The 23,480-nt window shown below is 38.6% G+C and overlaps 3 protein-coding genes across 5 annotated transcripts in view; 1 reads left to right on the forward strand and 2 right to left on the reverse strand.

The window, feature by feature from the left end:
* The first annotated feature begins 25 nt into the window (after nucleotides 1-25).
* On the forward strand, nucleotides 26-3,372 carry LOC113043096 (RIB43A-like with coiled-coils protein 2). Its single transcript, XM_026202245.1, has 7 exons — nucleotides 26-230; nucleotides 332-413; nucleotides 839-1,150; nucleotides 1,328-1,446; nucleotides 1,542-1,769; nucleotides 1,895-2,061; nucleotides 2,342-3,372. Exons 1-7 carry the CDS (start codon nucleotides 114-116, stop codon nucleotides 2,418-2,420), a joined length of 1,104 nt encoding a protein of 367 aa, XP_026058030.1. The 5' UTR covers nucleotides 26-113; the 3' UTR covers nucleotides 2,421-3,372.
* Nucleotides 3,373-3,506: 134 nt separating this feature from the next.
* Nucleotides 3,507-11,710, reverse strand: LOC113043091 (adenosine deaminase 2-A). 2 transcript variants are annotated; one of them, XM_026202241.1, is made up of 10 exons: nucleotides 11,142-11,710; nucleotides 7,885-8,224; nucleotides 7,000-7,219; nucleotides 6,711-6,921; nucleotides 6,491-6,618; nucleotides 6,084-6,174; nucleotides 5,894-6,002; nucleotides 5,592-5,749; nucleotides 4,215-4,417; nucleotides 3,507-4,068 (listed from the first exon to the last, which is right to left on the reverse strand). In XM_026202241.1, the coding sequence occupies exons 2-10, from the start codon at nucleotides 8,183-8,185 to the stop codon at nucleotides 3,978-3,980; spliced, it is 1,512 nt and encodes a 503-aa protein (XP_026058026.1). In that variant the 5' UTR covers nucleotides 8,186-8,224; nucleotides 11,142-11,710; the 3' UTR covers nucleotides 3,507-3,977. The 2 variants fall into 2 exon arrangements, with proteins under 2 accessions (XP_026058026.1, XP_026058025.1); XM_026202240.1 differs by having other exon boundaries at nucleotides 6,711-7,219.
* A 74-nt stretch (nucleotides 11,711-11,784) lies between these two features.
* Nucleotides 11,785-23,480, reverse strand: part of cecr2 (CECR2 histone acetyl-lysine reader) — a 28,506-nt gene continuing 16,810 nt past the window's right edge. Inside the window, exons 7-18 of one of the 2 annotated variants that reach the window (XM_026202237.1) lie at nucleotides 22,975-23,135; nucleotides 20,726-20,815; nucleotides 20,493-20,637; nucleotides 19,764-19,893; nucleotides 19,560-19,597; nucleotides 19,363-19,454; nucleotides 19,159-19,285; nucleotides 18,372-18,730; nucleotides 18,106-18,255; nucleotides 16,754-17,492; nucleotides 14,844-16,638; nucleotides 11,785-14,565 (exon numbers count right to left, since the gene is read on the reverse strand). In XM_026202237.1, coding sequence (XP_026058022.1) covers nucleotides 14,508-14,565; nucleotides 14,844-16,638; nucleotides 16,754-17,492; nucleotides 18,106-18,255; nucleotides 18,372-18,730; nucleotides 19,159-19,285; nucleotides 19,363-19,454; nucleotides 19,560-19,597; nucleotides 19,764-19,893; nucleotides 20,493-20,637; nucleotides 20,726-20,815; nucleotides 22,975-23,135 — 3,884 coding nt within the window. In that variant the 3' untranslated portion in view covers nucleotides 11,785-14,507. Of the gene's footprint in view, nucleotides 14,566-14,843; nucleotides 16,639-16,753; nucleotides 17,493-18,105; nucleotides 18,256-18,371; nucleotides 18,731-19,158; nucleotides 19,286-19,362; nucleotides 19,455-19,559; nucleotides 19,598-19,763; nucleotides 19,894-20,492; nucleotides 20,641-20,725; nucleotides 20,816-22,974; nucleotides 23,136-23,480 lie in introns of both variants that reach the window. The other variant, XM_026202236.1, reaches the window with a different exon arrangement.

The raw sequence follows: 23,480 nt of genomic DNA on the forward strand, positions 1-23,480 counted from the left end.
GGGCGCAATTTTCAAACGTGTGTCTCTTAGCAACGCGTTTGTTTATGGGTCTCCCTCGTTCCAGTAAGTCGATTAAACCATCTCGCTAAATCGATTTAAAGAGGTGATGCACAATGAATCAAGTTGAGCTTCTGTCGGACCGAGTTGCAGCTGTTCAGCTCGACAGAAGGAGAAACAGGGAGCTGCAGCGCCGAGAGAGGATCTTCGATGATAAAGTCCGCACCATTGGAGTAAGTTTGTTTGGTGGAATACATTTTATACAACGTTTTATATTTTATACAGCTGTCAAACAACATCTGCAAGTTAATTTGTCGATTTCTCTGTTGGCCAGGTTGATAAAGATGCTCTCGACCACCAAGTTGAAGAATTACGAGATAAAGACCAACGCCAAGCCAATGCGTTTCAAATCTATGGTGAGTTCTGGAAGGATCTGAATCTAGTATTAGAAAATATTTGATATATTATTTATTCATACAGTGAGTACATTAATAAATACACACACACAAAAGAAAAATCCCCAAGTGGTGTAACTTAGCTGCCTGAAAAAGAAAAGAAAAAAAGAGGGAAAATGTAGTAAAAATTGCTGAATATATATATATATATATATATATATATATATATATATATATATATATATATATATATATATATATATATATATATATATGTGTGTGTGTGAGTAAAAACTTTATTTTAATTTATTTTTTATAAATATTTTATGTACACTTTAAGTATTTTCATTACTCTTTACTCTACATTTTTCCTCCAAAAAATTGAGTACAGCTTAATACAATTCACATTTACATTGAATTTAAACCCTTTTCCTTTCTCTTTTTAGCCGAAGAGCTGCTGTGCAGTGATCGTGTAGCATGTGTCCTGGAGCAGCGGCAAAAGAAAGATGAGCGTCTGTTGAATGAAGCCATTGTGCAGTTCAGACAACACTTTCAACAACCTGCCAGCCGGCGCGAGTTTGATCTAAACGACCCAGAGCGGCTGAAGAAGCAGGAAGGGGTGCGGATCCTGCCGGGGCTGACTGGAGAAGATCTGGCCCAGAGGGACAGACTGAGGAAGCAGCAGGAGCAGCTCAGAGCATGGACCCTACAGCAGCAAGACGAGCTAGAGCGAGCTAAACAACAGCTACAACAAGAAAGTAAGTTCACTGGATGAATGGGAAGCCTTTCTATATCCGCCTCAGAAACTGTACATTTTTACACATTTATTACTGACACTTGGTCCAAGTCTTAAATATTTAGATGTTCTTTCTGAGAAGGTATAGTGAGTTCCCAGCCCTACTATTAAGGTTTTCCTCTTTTTATTAACTATATAGTGAACCAGTATGATCAAAGCAGACTGGCTCTAGACAGCCGAGCTCTTGAATTGCAGAAGATGGAGGAACAAAGCAAAAAAGCTGCAGCCATCGCCACCAAAGATTTTAACCTTGCACTGGTGAGTCACTGACCACTAGAGTCCACACTTTAGGCTTTGAAATTCAAGAAGAACTATCAGTACTCTCGATTTGCATCATCGCTTCTTGACCTCAGGCTGCAGAAATCACAAATCGCCGGCAACAGGAGCATCATGAAGAGGAGGAAAACAACCAGACGGACATCCTGAACCAGCTAAATGGAGACCTGCTGATGGAAAATCCTGAGCAGAATATTAGCGTGCTGGGTCAGTCTCGCCTGCGCAGGGACTATTACAAGGGAATGAGTCCTAAAGAGCTCCAGCAATACACACAATACCAGCAGCAGCAAGCAGAAGCCAGGAAGGTAAAGCTTGGGACTCTGTATTTTCTAGTTTTTTATTATTTATTAGTAAGTAACATTACATGGCACTTCTGAAATGTTTCAAACATTCAAATATACATAAGTGAGAACGGAACGATTGTGTGCAGCGTGCGGTCATGGAGCAACGAGAGAAGGAGCTCCAGGAGCATCACGAGCGCATGACATCGGCCCGTGCTGCACTGCTGCTAGAAAGACAGCACGCACGCGTTAATAAGGAGCTGCGCAGGGCAAAGGACAACACCAACACACTGCTGGCTCAGGCCCGTGATGCTCAGTGAGTTCAGTAGGGTTCAGCTGACTATATATGATAATTTAGCACACCTACTAATTCATACAAAATAATGTATTTTTCTTTTTTATATTGAGTTTGCATTTCAAGTAAGTCAGCAGACTATACAGCAGTGTTGTTATTGTTAATTAAAACTCTTAAATTATTTCATTATTTGAAAAAAAAAAACCTAAAATATTAGATTAAAAAAAAAAACATGAAAATTAAAAATGTTGCCTTGATAACAGAAATGTTATTTTAAAATAATCACTCTTTCCATTTACAGGAAGAAACATCTTCAAGATATGTACACAAATATTCCAGACGAGCGCTATTTTTCGCAGTTTAATACCAGCAGTAGATAAATATTACAGAGGGAACCTGAAAGATGAACACCATCAGGGCTCAGTAATCGAGGACAGCACACTGTATCATTTTACAGTAAACCTTGGCTTTAAATAGACAGAAGACTCCACTTGAAGTGTTTTGGAAAGCTGTGCAATTTTTAATAGGTCAGTAAAGATGGAGAATGTCACATTTATGTTGTAAAAAAAAATAAGTTGCATATTCAACTCGGGTAACTTAAGTCAGCCCAAAAAACGTTGTTAAAGTAAAAATGTACTTTTAAAAACTTCAAAGGAATAGGACACCCAAATACGAAAATGTGAAAAAAAAAACAATGAAAAATTAAAATGAGTTTGCTTCTTCATTGGAACAGGCTTGGTTTAGCATTACCTTATTTCGCGCACTATAAAGCGCACCAGATTATAAGGCGCACCTTCAATAAATGGTCTATTTTAGATCCGTTTTCATATATAGGGTGCCCCGGATTATAAAACGAATAGAATAGAACATACTGCAGTCAAACGTTGGACTGGGTTTGCGTTAAGCATCCACTAGATGGAGCTGTGCTAAAGGGAATGTCAACATTTTGACAAGAGCGCCTTGATCCATATATATAAGGCGCTCCGGATTATAAAACGCACCGTCGTTTTTTGAGAAAATTAAAGGCTTTTAAGTGCGCCTTATAGTGCGGAAAATACGGTAAATCACTTGCGCATCAGTGGATCCACTGCAGTGAATGGGTGCTGTCAGAATAGGAGTCCAAACAGCTGATAAAAACATCCCCCATAATCCACAACTCAAAGTCCAGTCCATCGGTTAATGTCTTGTGAAGTATTAAATATATAATCCATGATAACACCGGTTTATCCCCCTTTTGTCTCCTTACATCAAAATATTAAGCAATATTATAGATGAAAAACACTATTTTAACTGCAAGAGACAGTTAAAAACGTTGTATATTTTTGTTTTTGTTTATTACAAACATTCAACTTTTTGCTTCACTGGAGTCGTGTAGATTATTGGGATGTTTTCATCAGCTGTCTCGACTCTCATACTGACGGCACCCATTCACTGCAGAGAGGATCCATTGGTGAAGAAGATGAAGAAACAAACTCATCTACATCCCGAATGGCCTGAGGGTGAGTAAAATATCAGCAACTTTTTTTTTTTTTTTAGGTAAACTGTTCCTTTAAGAACTACATTTTCAAATAAAACAATTAAATGACATTGTACATCACAGTTTTTCTGATTTATCAGGTGTCCTGAAGTGGTCTACCTTGTAAACGCCTGTATGTTGTGTGACTGTGCTGTCATAAAAATCTAAAATCTTGATTAGCATTCACAAAATTTCACACAAAACCTCTGTCATTAGCCTGAAGGTTGTCCTCCATATTGTTTCAGTGGAAGTGAAGATAATCAGTACACAGATTCTCCACCAGATGACAGCACAGGCAAGATCAACATAACACATCCAGTTTCTCACATCAAGTAACAGCTAATCTATGTTCACCAATATGACAAACATAAGAGGAAAACTTCTTGCCCTTAGAGCATGTTTAAAAGTAGTTTGAAGTAGTCTACAGTAAACTTTCCGAGACAAACTTGTCCCATTTTCCCAGCAATACCTCAATAGCCTTTTTCTTAGTTTGACTTGGCAATGAGCTGTACCTAGAAATAAAGAGCGAAAGGACAAATAAGTTACAAATAAACAGCAAAGCCTGGTTGTAGATTATACTAATGACTGAAAAACTCCCGGACTTTTAAGTAATGTCTGTATAAATCCTAAAATATGTCAGTTGTTAGTTATCTGTTACCTGAGGGAGTTTATGACCAGCTCTTTCAATGTGCCTAAATTAAAGCTCATTCCTCCAAAGCCCATGAAGGCTTCGTAGAAATCGTGTGAAAGGGCAGTAGCCCCAAACAGAGCTGGATCATCCGAGCTGATCACTACAGGATGACCCTCGGCCATCAGCACCGCCGCTGGGTGGTCCCGCAAGTCTGACACCAGTTTCAACACCTGACAAAGAGTTGATGCATTATTAGTGTTTTCAAACGAGGGGCTATTCAACAAAATATATAACAAAAGAGCAATAATATAAGCGCTGTGTCAAGTCTCAGTTGGCTTAATGCAGTATACATAGCCAGATTTTTTTTATTATAATAAACAAAAATAAAACGAATAGATATAACAGAAAAAGATTAAGATACAATAGTGTTACAGGGTATTAAAAAAAAGAAAATGAGTCGAAAGAACAGAGAATGCTAGTGTAAGATGCTGTTTTTTTATAATAAAAATAAAATAAATACAATTGAAAAATAAAGAATGCTAGTGTTAGAGGCTCTTTTTTTTTTAAGACTGAAAAAAGCATAGTGGAAAGCTGAAAATACGTATAATGTACCAAAATAAAACGGGGGACATACCGTTCAAAAGTTTGGGGTCAGTAAGATTTTATTTATTTACTTTTTATTATTTGAAATTTTAACTTTTATCAAGCAGGGATGCATTAAATCGATCAAAAGTGACAGTAAAGACATAATGTTTCAAAAGATTAATATTTCAAATAAAAGCTGTTGTTTCTGTTAATCAAAAAATGCATCACAGTTCCCACAAAAATATTTTTTAAATGGATAAGAATAAGAAATGTTTCTTGAGACCGAAGTCAGTGTATTAGAAATGATTTCTGAAGGATCATGTGACACTGAACTCACAGTATTACTGTTTTTTGTTGTTGTGGATAAAATGCAGCTTTGTTGAAAATGACTTATTAAAAAAAAAAAATCTAAATATTAATAATGTTTGAACGTAAATTAAACGTGATAAGCTGATTTAGCACGATTAGATTGTAGCATGTTTTAACAAAGTGACTGTTTAAGACATTAAGTAAGATGAATATGATGCCCTGTTTATAACCAGTTAAATGCATATTTCAGCAGGAAATCTTTGTGATATTCTTCAAAAAGATCAGGGCTTGATTTTATCCATCGGATATGGATTTGATCACAGAATGCCGGAGTTACATACAAAAAAGAAATAAGACTAAATGTGAGTTTGGCTTTTTGTTAATACTTCTTCAAATGTTTCGTTTAGAGTAATGTGCCCCAGTTGTACACAGTAAGACCAGAAACATGCATTAAGGTAGTCAATATTATTATTTTTGTTTACTTCAAGGGCATAAAGAGTGATGATATACCTGATTTGAGATTGGACAGACTTCAAGCGGTACATCCATCTTTCTAGACATCTCTTTAACTACAGGATGACGTGCCAAAGCGAAGCCGTGACCTATACGTGTGGTGTTGAACAGAAGAGCATCCATGAGGTTCTGATCCACATCTGTTCCCTGGGAATCTGTGTGGGAAAAGTCAATAACCTTACCAGATGTTACTATAGCAACTGTAAAAAGAACAAGCACTCAATCTATTAGAGCCTTAAGGATGACTTTGAGTTGCACTGCTTTGTGCCTGATGAAAGACCCAAGATTTCAAAAGAAACCTGTCTCTCCTGCGTGGAAAAAGTAGGGCAGGTTAACACCCCTGTCTTCAGGGAGACTCAAAGCGTCCTTGAAGTACCACAGAGGTCTTCCAAGGTCTTCTTGTCCTACCTGGAGTTATAAAAGCAAATGTTTTCTTCAAGCTTTATTCACAAATTGTGTATGTCAGCAATATGCTTATCATATACTCACAAAGTCAAAGCCTGCCATGATATCTGGAAAGTTCCTGTGTAGCGTCATTGCTTCCTCTACGGTCTTCACCGCCTCAGCTGCATTTATACTCCTGAGAGCAGCAGGAAATGATTTCTGTTCATTCAGAGCTTCTTTAATCAAACGAATATTTCAAAACAAATACTGTTCTTTTGAATTTTCTACATATCAGAGAACCCTGAAAAAACACACAATTTCCATTCGGCGCAAAAAAATATGAAGCAGCAAAACTGTTTTCAACATTGATATAACTTTAAGAAATGTATCCTGAGCAGCAAATTAGCATATTCGAATGATTTCTGAAGGATCATGTGACACTGAAGACTGGAGAAATGATGCTGAAAATTCAGCTTTCCCATCACAACAAAAATGTACAATGTTTCTCGCACCTGTGGACTGTAAAAATCACCCGAGCCCCTAAGAAGTCTGGGTAGCTTGCAGTAAATCTTCTCACAACGTCCTGACAGGCCCTCATACTCCAGTCCTTATTATTTTTTCTGCCATCAAGTTCATATGTCTTGAGAATGAGCACACTATTAGTACTTTTTTACAGTACACACAATTTTAAATAGATTTTCTTTTATTTTTTAAGGGTAAATTCATCCATACCACTGGCAGCAGAGCCCTGATTTCCACATACATGATGTTGTCCTCATAAAACTGTCTGAGACCTTCATAGAGGTAGTCTTTGAAGACGGGTGCATACGTGACCAGCCCATAGGCCACTAAGAAAGCCTGCTTAAATCTCTTCCACACAGTATCTTGGCTTGGATAGGCTCTGTCTGGGTCCTCGGTGAAGAGGGTGAGATTTCGAATGAAACTGTGAATAGAAATGAACATTTGAGACAAACATCCCTCACCTATAGTCTCAGGTTCACTGCAGTGTTTTAGGCTATACCTGTTGTCCAAATCAGTGCTGTTTTTAATCTTCCCCCTGAGGGATCTGAGCAAAGACCATGAGGAGCAGTGTGGACGAGACGCAGGCTGTCCAGAGGAGAAGATGAACCGAACGGTCTGCTCATCTGTGAAACACACGTAGCAGTTCTCTCTGTAGGACACGTTCCTCACCAGCCAATCCACACCTACCATAGCAAAGTCATGAACATGCAGGGCCGCACCTGGACAAAAGACCGATCAGATCAATTATCAGAGTTAAGTCTAGGTGGCGTTTAAATGTTCATACTTCGTCGTCTATATATCCTATGGTTCAAATGTACATTTTTGAAAGTTGTTTCTTATGCTCACCAGGGCTGCATTTATTTGATCAAAAATACAGTAAGAAAAAAACAAACAAACAAAAAAAACAGTAATATTGTGAAATATTACAATATAAACAACAGTCTTATTTGAAAAAAACTTTTTTTTTAATGTAATTTATAACTGTGGTTGTCAAAGCTGAATTTACAGCATCATTACTCCAGTCTTCAGTGTCACGTGATCCTTCAGAAATCATTCTAATATGCTGATTTGCTGCTCAAGAAACATTTCTGATCAATTTTAAAAATAATAATTAAAATTATATTACCTGCTTAATATTTTTGTGGAAACAGTGATAATTGTTTTTGGATACTTTGATGAACAAAGTTCAAAAATAGAATCTTGTGACATTGACAATGTGTTCACTGTTGCTTTTGGCCAGTTTAAATAAGTAAATAAAAGTATTAATTTATATATTTATATAAAATATATATGATAAAACACATGTATATATTTCGAGAGAGAGAGTCTTTCTGATTATTATCATTCAATCATATACAGTAACTGCATTATTAGACTACTACACCTTTAGGCATCTTCTGAAGCAAGCTAAAGACAGGACTTTGATCGATGAGGTGCTTTGCCTTGAAGAAATGCATGGACGGTGGAAACTGTCTTGCTTCCATATCATGCTGTTTCAGTTTTTGAAGCTTTCTGTCAAGCAGGTTCTCTCTCTCGTTCAGTGTTATGTTGCCTCCTGTCCGTCTAGATGCCTCCAGCCTTATCAGAGCCTCCCGCTTCCTGGGATCTGGTCCACAGTAACATGATGCACAGCACAGAAACAGCATCCATATCCACATCAGGTCTCTTAGTGTCACTGCGTGCATAGCTGGGATGTAATTCAACCCCAGATCTCTGTGCTACTGCTGAAGAGTAATAAACAAGTAGCTGGTTAATTATTTAAAGGTGCACAAAGTGATTTTTTGTTTGTTTTTTGTTTATTATCCAATGATTGATACGACAGTGTTGTATTTAATACTAAAAGTTGAAGTGGTAAAAGTCAAGTAGAAGTAAATGTTTTCAGTTACTGCGTCCATTCAATTTAAATAAAAATTTTAGTTTGTTGAAACATATTATTTGCAGATGCATTGGTCTCACCAATGATTAATTTGTAAAATATGTTATTTTGTAGGTTAAAATAAAGTGATGGTATATAGCTAGTCACTTCCCACTCATACACAGAAAAAAAAACTTACATTTTTGTTTTAAAACAAACACAAAACGTAAAAAAAAAAACTTATTAGAACATATTAGCTGTAAGTTTTTGTCGTAGACGTGTGTTTATTAGTCACTCTGAATCAATGAAAGCAGTTAAATCCTCAGTTAATTCAGCTGCAGCATTTTCTGGATTTCTTCTTTGGGGCATATTTGGAATTTCAGTGCAAGAGCGCCGTCTGATACTGTTTACTGCTGATCAAAGAACTGTGCTTTTCCAAAAGAGTTGTTTGCCAATCGCAGCTTCTGCCTAATCGTGATTTATCACCTTTGCGATTTAATTTCAATTAATCGTGCAGCCCTACTACTATACAACTCCTACTATACTACCGTATGCTGTGTGTGTACTTTGAATAGTATGTGGATTTTCTGTATGCATAGAGTAGATTGCCTGCTACATTTGCTGAAATTTGATGTATGCATCTTCAAATGAGAGTGAACTGGAGGCGGGGGATAGTAATTATAAATGTTATACACACATGTAAACTACAAACTATCGCTGTGTATATAAAAACAATATTGTTAGTAGGACATAAATAACTGCTGGCCCGAGACTCAAACTCGCAACCTTTGGATTACGAGTCTGAATCTCTAACCATTAGGCCCAACTTCCCCCTTGTGATCCTGTAGCACAAAATAAGACTAATAAGAGTAAATTTCTCGGAATTGAGATTTATACATCATCTGAAAGATGAATAAATAAGCTTTCCTTTGATGTATGGTTTGGTAGGATTGATACAATAGATTGTAGGATAGGATAGGATAGATGTTTCAAATAGATACAACTATTTGAAAATCAGGAATCTGAGGTTGCAAAAATAAAGGGTCTTTAAAATTTGTAAAAATTAAGTTTTTAGCAATGCATATTACTAAACATACTACTCTGAAACATTTGTTGCTTATTGCATACTGTTTCACAAAAGTATTCTTTAAAAAAAAAATAGTAGGCTTGTGAGCACTGTGTAGTGGGCAGTAAGCAAGTATGCCATTTCGAACACAACCTGAAGTGTAGTGTTGAAACTGCAGAAAAGGGGATTTGCCCACTGCTTGCACTTCTTTTTTTTTAAACTCTCAGCAACAGATTTACATTTAAACCAGTTTCAACCTTCAACCACCAGTTTCAACCATTTCAACCACCAGCTGTCAGCTGTTGGAAACTGTTTACTTCTATAAGCAAAATATAAACCAAAACATATCATATAAATGAAGTCCATCAATCCCCACTAAAACAAAGTGACCATCTGTTACAGACCTAATTACTTGAAACAACCCACATGACAAGCGGCCCGTTGAGCAGTACTCTATCTATCAGTCTCAGGACGGATCGGCTAATCAGGAGCACCGGGAGGATTCCGGTGGGCCAGTCTGGTTTTTTGGCCGTGAGGTCCGGTGTTGTCATGTAACTGGGTTGAAATATGCTGTTCCTAGACTAGCCTACCTGCACTAACAGCAGTCGCACTCTTTTTATTGAAGATTTTCTCGCAGCCCATATTATTATTTTAACCGGACCATATCTCAATTCTCAATTAATAACTAATCGTTCTTTTTGCACAAATCATTGTTTTATTTGTGAATGTAGAACAAATGAACTTCTAGCATATGCTATTCTTAAACTTGGACCTCATTGTATTGAAGTATAAATCCAAGCACCAGAGGCAGCCCACACCAAGTTTCTTTAATTTACAAAAATTCTTTTTTATTCATTCAAAGGCTATATGGTTGCAATAATATTTTAAGTTCAAAACTTTAAGTGCCATTGTTGGAAAAAAAAATGCATGATTGACTGTCGTTTCATATAGACCTTCAGTATTTTCAGCTATTGACTTGTGCAGTCACAATTCTATAATGGTGCAATTTACTCAGGTTGATGACATTTTTGTATGAAATTAAAATTATTTTTTGAATATTCAAATTTTAGCAAAAAAATTGTGATTATTTCTGAGAACTTTTTAACTGCAAGCAGACAGCCTACATTATAGTACAGTATACATATATGGAACATCCCTTATTCTCTTAAAGAACAAACAATTTCTACAAAGAATAAACAATATTTTCTTAAAGATTAAGAATCACAATTGTCCCTTATTTTACATGTCTGAAGTTAATTGGCAACCCTAATGATGACATTATCTTTTGACTCCACTGACAGCGGCAACTTAATAAAAAAAAAAAAAAAAAAAAAATACAGAGAGACAGAGAGAGAGAGAGAGAAAGAGAGAGATTAAAAAATAATATGTATAACAGAAAGCGCAAAGGCAGCACTGAAAAAAAAAAAGTCCAGTACAGAAAATACAAAACAACAACAACGGCGGAGCATGAACCTCAAAGTCCCACTCCGGCTCTTGTCATGATTGATGATATATATATATATATATATATATATTAAATAACCTTCTGACATGCATTTCAAATTTCGATCGATGTTTATTTGTTTTGCGAATGGACTTAATTGTCTAATAAAGAGGTTTTCATCAAGCGCACACTGAACCGCGTCCCATTAATAAAACCCAAATAAACAAACAGAAAATAAATACCTTCCGACACAAAGTGAATGATAACAGGTCTTACCTGGCAATTGAGTCCGCCGTATCTCTACAACAACCTGGGCAATACAAAAAGATACTAGCTTGAACTTCTGCTCCTCTATTGACTTTCACAACAAAGTGACATCAAGTCTTTCCTCGAAGCTCATTGGCTCCGTTGTGGGCTAGCGCTCGTGAACAAAAGACATGCTGAGGGCAAATACTCGTCAGTGTATTAAAAAACTATAGAATATATTAAATGAGTTTCGGTCTTGTTTTTTTAAGTTTAAAAGTCCATAAGGCAACGAATGAGGGCTTCGAAAGCGATATCTTTCACTATTGCCATCTACAGTGACGTTTCAGGCGTTTGAACCCTGACTAAAATCTTTGAGACTTTCTGTGAGCACACTAGTAAATTACAAGTAACCGAATATAACGGTTATCTATGATACAGTATGTATAATTGCCATGCCTGCTAACGTGTAGTTTAAAATTAAACCCAACTCAGAACCAAGTCATCCATGCAACTAGTTATCAAAAAAGTTGCCATAGTTTTCAGGCATTACTCTACCATTGTATTCTTCAGAGAAACCACCATGTTATAAACAAAGTAAAATGCCACTGTCATCATCTTTAGTGGTGCACTGTATTTTTATGTGAGAAATGAACAGAAAATTTAGAGCAACATCTAATGAAACGTAATTTATTCTAAAATGTACAGTATAGAAAATACTTCGGTCCATTTACAAAATAATTTGTCAGTCCGGTAAGAACTCGTAAACTTCACAATGAAAGTTACAGGTGTCGTTTTGGATGCCATCTTCGCTACTGAGGTAAAGTGAACCGTTTCAAAACAAACATAACACACTTATATTAAAAAATACAAAAATTTACAAAACATAACAAATAAATATGATTCACATTTAACCAACTAGTTTCTTAACTAGTACAGACAGAAAAAAAAAATGACAGCAGAGATGTGGAAGGATGGATTTCAAGAGATACAGATCCATTAACCAATACCCACTAGGTTACAAAAAAAAAAACATCTGTATACAACAATATCCAAACATTCTTGTAGTCCATTACAACTAAATCACCCCTTTAAGTATTAACAGTGGAGAAAGGACAGACCGCTAAAGTGATACTTCTTTACTTATGAGCTAAGACCGGTACAGAATGGTGGACAATGTCCATGTCATCTTACGTCTAATATTTTCATATCCCTAGTTCATAAAATACATATAAACCGTTCACATGTCCACAAAATACTAAAACTTTACTGTCTGACATTTTGCACCATCACAGGTTTCTGGGACAAATCTGTTTCCTTCGCACAAACAGGTACAACCTCTTCTCCACTTCAGCATGGATTCCACAAAATGGCAAAATGAAGGCAAAAATTTCTATGATGCTGCCTTCATTTCACTTATGGTTGTAAACACAAACATTCAAAAAGTAAAAGGCAGATGTTTTAATCATGTTCAAACTTGGCACTGATAAATTAATTACCATTCGGTTTTTGCAAGTGAACATAGTGTTGATGTTAGGATCAAGGTGTAAATCATAAAAAAGGGTATTTAAGTGTACAAAAAAAAAAAAAAAAAAATCCATATCTATGAAGGGAATGGAGAATGTGCCACATTCTGGCATTATGAGGTAGATATTCTTGCTGCCATATTCGCACAAATTGCTGTTTCTTTTCAATGGTTTGCCAACAAGAGTGGGGTAAAATAGTAATTTAGACAGACCAAGAAAAAAAAAAAAAAGATATTCAGAAGTAATTCATTTAGTGCAGGACAACAATAGTATGATCAATTAAAATGAACAAAACCATACTAGTTCATTTTCCGATCAACCTTTCTCCCTCCATTAAAAAAATAAAAATAAAATAAACAAATAAAAACAAATTCAAACACCATTAACCCCAAGTACTGCTTGCCCAGTTCCTGTGTCTGAACAGAAGATCACAGATGAATTGAAGTTAATCACAGTTCCAGTGACATTTCATTGCATTTTTTTTTTCTATGAATATTCTATCAACAATACCCGTATTAAAACCACTTCACCCTGAGGACACATTCAGTACATTGAATTAAAATAAGCATTCATGTAAAATATGAGCACATCGACATTTCTCCTATTTGATACAATGAGCTACAGTGGTACTTTTACAAGTTTTAAGGCTGATGTACATTCTCTCATCTAATGCATTTTTAGTATTGCGACTCCAATTCAATTTACATTCCAATATGTGAAAAAAAAAACATTTTACGATTGATGACCAGTGATGAATGATATCAGGTGAAAACAAACGACCCTTCAGGGAATCCCAAAAGCCATGGATTACTAGAAAACTGTAATATTTTCAGTATCTGAAATCTGATTCATTCTGTGCACACATAAACTAGCAGGACAAATCAATATGGAACAAGACAACACATCAGAGACAGACAATTTGAGTGAAAAGTTAGAATGTAGTCCCATACAAATAAGCACATATCTAATTTATGTCAAAGGCCACTAATTCCAGTATGAAAGACTATTCCTAGTGCATAACAAATAGAGCAGCCATGTTCTCTGCCAGTCTAAGAAAAAAGACAAATCTTCAAACTGAAGCGGCATTAAAAGAATGCACATCACCAGAAATCAAGTGGATATTGTGTCTTAGTTGAGATGAACATCACCTCATTAAAACACTCCAGGTGAGCACAAGATCCAACTTTTATTCCTTAAGTTTAATTATTACTATATCTAAAATAGAACAGAACATTCAACAAGTACATGAAGGCAACTGGGTGTAGTTTGTCCAAAGAGCTTGGAAAAAGCTCCAGTAGCCCCAGTACCCTATTTACTACACCTGAGTTTAACTTTAAACCAGAACACGAACTGACAAATCACACCTTGCTCTTCTCATGGACTGAAAAAAAAAAAAAAAGTTAATTTACTTCCCAAGAAGCAGCCCATCCAAAGGAAATGAAGATGTTGTTCCTTTGTAGGGAATGATGCCAAAGAGACATTCCAGGCTGAAAAGAGAAGCTGCAGACCAGTATTATGGGGATTCAAACAGTATTTGAGCAATAAACAGGACTGAAGATTCACAGCTCTTCCTTGGTAAATGATCCCACCTCATGGTTACTGTGAGTTGTTCCTTTTCCTCCTCATTGCAAAGGAGTGCCTAATCCAGATGAGGATGGGTTACCACTTTCTCAAAAATGTCTTCTAGAAGGGTAGTGGAGCATGTCTGCGGATCACGACTTCAAATAATAAAATAATTTGCATTTTTCCGCAAATGATCATATCAACAATATTCCCAATGTTTTGTTGTTGTCTCCATTTTCTTGTATATTTCAGGATGTGAAAGTGTTGGAAAATATACATTTCTTTAGATTTTCCAATGAAATCCTACTTTTCACACTCCTTGTTTATTACCTGGACCATTGGGAGATGCTGTACCCAACATCTGGTGCCTATCGGACAAGAAAAATGGTTACTAAAGGTAAGGAACATTTATGTGAATGCATTAAATAGACATCCAAATCAATTATAAATTTATGCATTTAGCAGACACTTTTATCCAAAGTGACTTACAGTGCACTCAGGCTATCAGTTTTTTACAATGTGTTCCCGGGGAATCGAACCCCCAACCTTGCGCTTGGTAGTGCAGTGCTCTACCAATTGAGCTACAGGAACACCATTATATAATTATATCATAAGATCTAAAAAAAAATTAAGTGAGATCTCTTACCCTGTGCGAAGTAAGTGTTCTGCGACCACTGCTCTTTGAGAAACCATCATTCCCTGGAAGTGTCCTGCCACATTTGAATGCCTGTACATAGCCATGCGGGATTGGCCTGGAGGGAAAGGCAGGTGCTGGGGCCTCTGTAAAGCTTCCATCAAATGTGGATGAGGATGCTGTGGTACAAAATGTCCACTGGGAAAGTGCTGGCCAGAATATGGCCCACTTGCCACCATATGGGATGGAAGAGCACCACTCTGCTGCATGCTGGGATGCATGCTACGAGGCCCATATTGGAAACTGGGGTGTGGCTGAGCTGAAGTACGATGTCGGGCTGTTGCATTATGGCTGTCCAGGTCCAAGATCTCCTTTGGGCTCTCAGACCGTTCAGAAGTCTCTTCAGTCCTTGCCTGCTTGGCAGGGCTGCCATCCTCTCTGTTTTCCAACGTACCGCTATGGGACCCATCGGGTAAAGAACTAGGTGACATTAAGCTCCCAACAGATCCATCCGAGCCATGTGGAGACATGCTATTGTCCTTGTGTCGACCATTAAAACTTCCAGTGGATGGTGATGGGTAAGAATTGGGCATCATTGGGTGCTGAGGCTGGTAGGGAGGTCGAGTCCACTCCTCAGATGGAAATCCAGGTCTGCCATGACGGAGGTGCTGATAGAACTGGTGCGGTTGCTGCTGGTACTGAGGATACATGCTGGATTGGCCTTGAGGATGCTGTGTGGCCATGCGATACTGGTATGGAACACCTTGTTGGTGATAAGCAGGATAGTGTGCAGGATTTTGATAAGGGTTATTTCCCTGTGATGGTGGTCCCTGGTTTGGGTAAGGCTGGTGATTTGGTGGGTGTAATCCTCTTCCCACCTGTGGGTCAAAGTTTTGATGTACTGGCTCAGTTGTACCATACTGGGTCACAGCGTTACTCTCTGGAACCTGAGAGTGTAATGGAGGAGCCTGATTGTGAAGGGGTGCTAGCTCCTGCCTTCCTAGTTGGGTTTGTGACTCTTGACTGAAGGGTTGTGGTTTGTAAAGCCCACTGGCACAATCAGTACTCATGTTAGCATTGCTTTTATCTTGGGAAGCTGTACTCCCACCTAACTCTTTCCTGCTGGTAGGCTCACAAGGCCTTTGGTCTCCCTGATCAGCTGGAGAGGGTAGAGCAAGTGGATGCGATACAGGGTGGCTAGGAGGTAGAGAGCTGAGGGTTGCAGGCTGATGAACACCAGGCTGACCCCCCTGAGGTGGAATCTGTGGCATTCCATGAAGAGGTCCTGCCTGTGGCCCTCTGACTGATCCATTGTGTATTACTTGCGATGAGCTGTTCTGAGCAGACTGATGAAATGCATTTTGTGCCATCTGTTGAGGAAGATTCTCCAGAACATGTGAAAGAACATTCTGAGACTGCTGTTGAGAACCATTCTGAATAAATTGCTGTGAAACAGGTTTATAGATTTGTTGAGAGTCATACTGGGGAATTTCATCTGGGGTTTTATGGGACATTGGCTGAGGACCATTTAGGGATAATGAGGAGTCATCCACAGATTTTTGCTGTGGGGGACCGGGTTGGGATTGAGAATTTAGGTGGTTATCATTGTGGATTTTCTCTAGATTTGACAGTCTATGTTTCTCTTCATTCTGACTGGGTCCTTCTGTGTTTGGATTTGACACAAATGTCAGAGCGGTTCCTAGAGAAGGCTCAGATTTTTCTGTTGGATTGTGATGAGAATTGGTGTCGGCTTCAGTCAGAGCATTTTCTCTAGTTGATGGTTTATCACCAGATTTTGGACTTGAACCTGTCAGGATATACAATGGTGTTAATATGTGCTTAAATCACTGCAGGTGCACATCCCATTTTCATTGAAAGCAATAGTGTAATGCCAAAATATGACAAGGAATACCAACTCTTACCTTTGGGGAATACGGGATTGTGCTGGATGTCTGCAGTGCCATCTCTAACAGGCCTGATGAGCTGGTTTTCAGGAGAAGACAATGCATCAGAAGCTAAAGCATTACCACCACTTTGTGAGATGGGCTGAAAGTTCTCAACACGATGAGACGATGAGGCAGAGAGCTGCTGGAGGGCAATCATCTCTGGGCTATCAAGCATGGAAGCCAAATGTGGCCTTGAGACCTGAGGGGCCCCTGGTGGTCTTTGGCCAATAGGACTTTGGGAGCTGACAGAGGGCATTCTATATTGACCATTTGTCATTGCATAACCAGTACTGTGTGGAGGACGGATCATGTTGTTATTGTATGGATGCTGGCTTGTTGCACTCTGCTCTTGCATCATAGGTCCACCTGATGTCGGCTGCCCATGATGGTTTATGGGAGGTAACAGCCTGGGCACATTCATGCTATGAGGGCCATAATGAGGGTAGGAACTATGCATTGGGACACCTGGCCTGGGGTACCGGTTACCCATAGGTTGCATGGACTGCCCTTCTGGATGTTGCTGTGAAGGGTGCATGTTGCCTTCACGTGGAGGGGTACTGAAACCCCCAGGCTGAAGGTTCATTGGCCTTGGGCCAAGAGGAGGACCATGATTAGGACCAGGATAAGAATGTTGCTGATGTGGAGGCTGAAGTGGTTGGCCATCAGGTCCGATTGGGTATCTAGGACCAATATGTGGACCATTTATATGGGAACCCTGATTAAAAAGAAAAAAGAAAACTATTATAAAACAACCTTTGAGACATTAACATATTGTAGTGATTGAAATAATGTTGCTTTTCCACTGCATGGCATGGCTCGGCTCGGTTTGCGCTTCCACTGCAGTTCAGCACAACTTTAGAGTGGGTAGGATTATTCAACATGTTGTAATAGTTGTGCTGTCTCTAAAAACTTTTTCATGCCGAGTCGCCCCATCAAGCTCTTGCTGGATCCGCTCCTCTGCTATCAATAAGAGGAACGTTTGTACTTCCTCAACAGACTATGAAAAAGCCCATTTTTGGTGGTTAAAAAAGGTGCAGTCATTCAATACAGTTGCGTTCAATCCTTCACTGGCTGTGCTGAAACAAATCTAGTGGTTCTGTTGTGTTTGTGTCACAAGTTCAGAGGTAGTGAATATTCTCAGTGATAAGCAGAGTTTGCACGTCACGTTTTGGTAACGGTACAGTTCATTTGGAACCTTAACTGAGGTGGTACCAGATATTGTACCAAGTGGAAAACCCCCTCCAAAAGTGAACCGAACCATACCATACCGTGATGTACCATGCAGTGAAAAAGTGCCATAATACTGCTGCATGAAGATCACTACATACTTGCATGTTGTACTGAGGTATATGCTGACTTCCATGGTCCACCGGTGGCCTGGACATGAGGGGTCTCTGTCCAGGATATGGATACTGAGGGTCAATCATCATTCGTTGAGCATACATTCCTGGTCCCAAAGGACCTGTAGGTTGTTGAAACTATAGGCAAAAAGAGCACATCTCTTATGAAGTACCGACAATAAGAAGTGCAAGTCAAAACTGTTGTTTCAGCTGTCAACAATAAACAAATTTTTGTGTAGAAAGTGTAGGATAACCTGTTGAGCAGGATGTAGCATGAAAGCCTGTTGGTGTCCTGGGTGGATGTTATGAGGATGTGGGGGACCACTGGTGTAGTGTGGGGGAGGGTACTGTAAAGCAGATTTGGGATAGTCTCGTTGCTGACTGTTTCCTTTTCCACTATTGGATGTTTTGCGTTTTTGAACTTGCTCAGTGGCTCTGATCAAGCTCTCAGGACCTGACTGTTTGTGACTTTTGCTCTTCTTCTTATCCTTGCGGTCACGGTCCTCACTGCTCACATGAAACTCTTCATCTGTGTCGCCATCCTCAGTGGGGAAATGTTTCAGTAGGGCTCGGCTAAAGCAGCGTTCCAAGGACTCAGCCATTATTGTGTATTCTGAGGAGATACAGACAGGTAAACACAAGCGCGTACGCACACACACACACACACACAAACTCATCTCCCCATGCACAGCAAGCACACCAACCAGGTCACAGAACCACAGTTGACCTCTGACCCCGTCACCCCCAGGGGAGTGCATTCTGATGGATGAATGGCTCCAGGGAGGGGAGCTGCGGGGCTGGAATGTCTCTGTGGCACTGCAGGACCTGGTGCACTAGAGGACAGCTCAATCACTCTCTATTAATCAATGTCAGAGCCTCTCCACATAAAACCACTACTTGTATGACTTGCTTTGCTCATCAATTTTTAAACACTGCTACACATTCCCACATTTTGTTGAGCAGATTATTTTTAAGCATGTTTCACTTCTGCTTAGCTCTTCTGCTTAACTTGGCAACAAAACAGCATTAAATCATATTTACCACTCTCTTCTCCATTGTATTCCAGACAGTTCTCAAACATAAGCTTTACATCAGCCACAAAGTCATCCTTAGTGACGTACTCCCCATCATTCAGTTTTCTCTCAATTGTCGACAGGTCCATTGGAGTCTGACAAAACATTTTAAATAACTTTTTGAATTATTCTTAAGGGGAAAAAAATTCTTTATAACATCTTGTATGCCCACCTGTATGATTTCATGATAGTTGGGGGCATAAGACTCATCAACAGGCTCCATGAAAGGCCATGCATCTTTGTGTGCTTTGAGGGCCTCCAACACTGACATGAAAATAATTTTACATTTCAGTGGAACTACTTTACAGTAAGTAGTAAATGAGGAAACAAACACTGTGGTTTGACAACAACACCATTGTCCAAACGTACCTTTATACAGAGCAGTGTAATCATCATCTATGTCATAACTACAACACAGAAAGAGAAATGATTACCAAATAGCAACAACCACACCAAATTAAACATAAAAACTTACTTGTATTAAGTAATAAGTAAAAATTAAATTCATGTTAGGAGACCATTAGCAAATTCCAAATCTAATACAGAGTTTGAAAGCTAAAACAATGTCCTTACAACTCTTTGGGTCGACGTGTTCGGCGACTAGGTGAGCGAGTCTCCAGATTCAGTAGCTCAGGGGGAAGTTCTTTTCCTTGAGACAGCAACCAGGCCTTCTCTTCTCGCTGCTTTCTTCTACGTGCACGCTCTGAACAACATAAAAAAACACATCAGTGAATTACAGAATAATAAAGCGCTTCACACTTTTTATTACCATTAATAGTGCACTTGTTACCTGCCCACTTCTGCCTGGGCCAAGGTGATGAAAAGTTTGCAAACGAAATCAAGTAATAATTGAGCAATTCATCAGGCAGCTTTAGAAGGCACATTTGATCAAAGGGCACAGGCAAGATAAAGGAGAGAAGTGCTTTATATGCTGACATTAAAGGCCCTGACTGACACACCCTGCTGGGAGGATTAAAAGAGCTCGAGGAAGAAACCACTGGAGAGAACTGCAGGCCCAATCTTCATCCATAATACATTAATGTGGATAGGCCCATCAGCAGCAGCACAATCAAGAGTTAATTAACCCGCTGACAGGGGATATCAGAGCTGGATGATTCTCACGAGGAGTGAGGTTGATCAGTTCCCCGAGCTCAGCTCTTCAAAGCGGCCTTGGGTTAAAAGCATGCTGACTTCAAAACCGCCATGTTGAGACAAGACCACAGAATGTGCTTTAGCGTCAGTGTGTGTTTGATCACGCTTCTGGGGAAACTTTGGTCGCCGGTTACCTTGAGTGTGACTCACCCTCGACAGCTTTGACTCTCTCCTGTTCCTCTCTCTCCCGTTCTTCCTGAAGCAGTCGCTCTTCTTCTTTCCGTTGTTCAGCGAGCAGGACTTGCCTTTCCAGGTCCTCCTCCTTCTGCTTGTCCACCTCATTTGTGGCTCGTGTCTGCTTCGCACAAATTCATAAAATTAAACCACAGCTAACATCACATAGATAAACAAGAAATTGCAGATACGTTTTTAAAAAAGCAAACCCCATTCTCTTTGCTGCCATTTTGTTCAGTGTGGTGATGGCTGTTGTGTTCCTTGGGCAGATTCAGTAGCTTCTGCTTCATCTCTTTCTCCTGGGGAAGAATAATCTTGCTAGTTATACACGTGGGTGTCAGGTAGGTCACTTGGGAGGAAGTATCAATCCCTCCTGAATATGCCCTTTGTTTTAACCAATAGGCTGAAGTAAGATTAAAGGGTGTCATCACAAAACCAAACAGCCCATGGTGACAAAAGGCCCATTTTTGCCCCATCTCAGTATATTCAGGATCTTCTTTTCTGTGCATTAGCCTAAAACACTTAATCCCATGTTAGAAGATGGAGTGTCTGTGGTATCACCACTTAAGAGGTCAAAAAACCTGCAGCACTGCAGGCCGTCAATCACCAAGCTCCAGCTCTCTTCAAGGTGAGAGCCTGCCACATAACGATGGCTAGATGGATTGGCTCAGACAGGGCTGTGAGAATGCTTGTGTGCATGTGTGAGAGAGTGGGTGGATGGGTTTGATTTGAAGAGGCAGTTGTCCAAGTTAAAACGCATTGCATCAAGCTTGCGAAAGAAAATATCTGGTTCTTTACAGATTTATGTAGAGGTGTGGAAAATGTGAAGTTGCATAATGCTGGAAGCAGTGAGGGTATGTAATGGTGATTACTGGGAGCATGGTAGTTATGGCAACCAGACACTCTAATGGGTCTTGATTAGCCACGGAAATGACATGCAAACACCACTGCAAATTGTGCATATCACCATGCATCTGTTATAGACAGTTTCTCACTGGTAAGATAAAGCAAAGATTAGTTTATCGATTATCTTTGTGCATATGAAAATGATCTTATATGGAAATAGCTTTAAACTTGAGTATTATATTGATCTAAACTTGAGTATTATTAATCTGCTGCACCATGTATTCTGGAGCACTTGCAATTGTCCCTAAGGACAATGGACCCTGCATGGCAAATGAATCTCAAGCCAGTGGCAATGTTCAAACTTTCTGATTCTTTTCTGGTGATTTTGAGGCAGAAAATGTCTTAAGGATTTCATGAAACCAACACACATAAGTATTGATGATAGATCGACACTGGCAAAAGCTAATAAAGGGGCATGGAAGAGGCACTCTATAGCGCCACCTTTTGATAAAACTTGGGGTGATTTAGCTACGATTACCAAACTTGGTCATTATATCGTTCTCATCAAGCTGGACAACTTTCCAATTAACAATCATTAACTATGACCAACAGGAAGTCAGCTATTTTGATTTGTATGTGGATTTTTGGAAAAATCAGGCAGTTGAATTTTGCATAATCCGTCCAGGAGGCAAGCAATTCACACTAAACTTTTTAAACAATATAATGAAGATGCAAAATTGCAAACAGATTTTGGATATCTTGAACGGTGTTGCCATGGTGATTTATTAAAGTGACAGTAAAAAAAAAGATAACAGTAATTTTCTTATATCTTTTAAGTGCAGCTTCCAAACAGTTAATTTTTTACATACATTCTATCTTTCTGAGGAAATATGGTTAGTTTCATGAATTTACAAAACTCTATGGATAACAGAAAATTGAGGGTGAGTTTAAAGTTGTATTCATCTATGTGACTTTGCCTGCATTACAGCTTGAGAAATCTCTTAGGCCTTATTTTCTGTCAGTTTTAGGGACAAAAAAAGTCCTAGAAATTGTTAATTTCTAGGGTATTGACAACACTTTTACAGCATAAAAAGATCTAACGATACATACACTTGGAAATAGCAGTAATTTTCTTATATCTTTAAAGTGCATTATCCAAACTCTTTAACACTTTTTACAATTAGAGAACAAATGAACATGAACCCATGTTTTCCTTCAAAAACTATTTCTTTACAACTAAAGAAAGACTGACATGAACATCTTGGATGACAAGGGGGTGAGAACATTATCTGTAAATTTCTGTTCTGGAAGTGAACTATTCCTTTATTACTCCCGATTTAGATTTTATGATTTTAAGAACAATACATTTTAAATTGAAATCATTTAAATATATATTAAGTAGAAAATAATTGTATTCATGTTTTCTAAATTACAAGAGGTTAATCAAATTGTTCTCAAATGACTTCTCAAATAAATATTTAAACATCCTACTGATATTGCTTAACTGCATATGTCACCGCAGATATGGCAATCTCTACTAAGATTATAACCTATATCCCAGTTTGACTCATAACGTGACTCATGATTGCATCACATGAGTGAATTCTCTCACCTTGTGTTCAATCATGTTTCTGATCTCAGACAGGAAGTTTTGAGTGATGATGCGGTGCAGGTGCCGGTCCTGGGGAGAGATTTTGTCCTTCACACTTTCGGCCAGATTGACCCACTGCTCCTCTGTGTCACACACCAGAGACCAGGCCCCACGCTCACGCTCTGACAAGGAATTACACAAATATCACCTCAACACATTCAAAAATGATTAATATAAAAGATTATTCATGTTCAAATAGCAGTTAAAAACCTCTAAAGTACGCAAAAATTACAAATTATCAAAATACAAAAATCTTATAAAACCAAAGAAACCTGTTAAGAATTTGTCAGATACTACTAAATCTATTAAGCTACCAACCAGTAGCTTGAGCTTTGATCTCTTTAAAAAAAAATTCTATTCACCAAGCTGCCATTGCTGGCGCAGTTTCTAGCATATTATTTCTAATTCTTTCATAAAAGCGCCACATTTCATGCTTTTGCTGAAAAAGCATTTCATGCACATGGCAG

Source organism: Carassius auratus, chromosome 25 (genome assembly GCF_003368295.1).
Source record: "Carassius auratus strain Wakin chromosome 25, ASM336829v1, whole genome shotgun sequence".
Taxonomy (NCBI): Eukaryota; Metazoa; Chordata; class Actinopteri; order Cypriniformes; family Cyprinidae; genus Carassius; species Carassius auratus.

What these genes read in the sequence shown, in the direction of transcription:
- LOC113043096 (XM_026202245.1), top strand. Translation starts at nt 114, where the DNA reads ATGAATCAAGTTGAGCTTCTGTCGGACCGAGTTGCAGCTGTTCAGCTC. An exon ending in AAGATTTTAACCTTGCACTG is followed by an intron (nt 1,447 to 1,541) that starts GTGAGTCACTGA and finishes TCTTGACCTCAG; the next exon opens with GCTGCAGAAATCACAAATCG. An exon ending in AGCAAGCAGAAGCCAGGAAG is followed by an intron (nt 1,770 to 1,894) that starts GTAAAGCTTGGG and finishes GATTGTGTGCAG; the next exon opens with CGTGCGGTCATGGAGCAACG.
- LOC113043091 (XM_026202240.1), bottom strand. Translation starts at nt 8,185, where the DNA reads ATGCACGCAGTGACACTAAGAGACCTGATGTGGATATGGATGCTGTTT. An exon ending in GTGATTTTTACAGTCCACAG is followed by an intron (nt 6,175 to 6,490) that starts GTGCGAGAAACA and finishes TGCTGCTCTCAG; the next exon opens with GAGTATAAATGCAGCTGAGG. An exon ending in TCATGGCAGGCTTTGACTTT is followed by an intron (nt 6,003 to 6,083) that starts GTGAGTATATGA and finishes TTATAACTCCAG; the next exon opens with GTAGGACAAGAAGACCTTGG.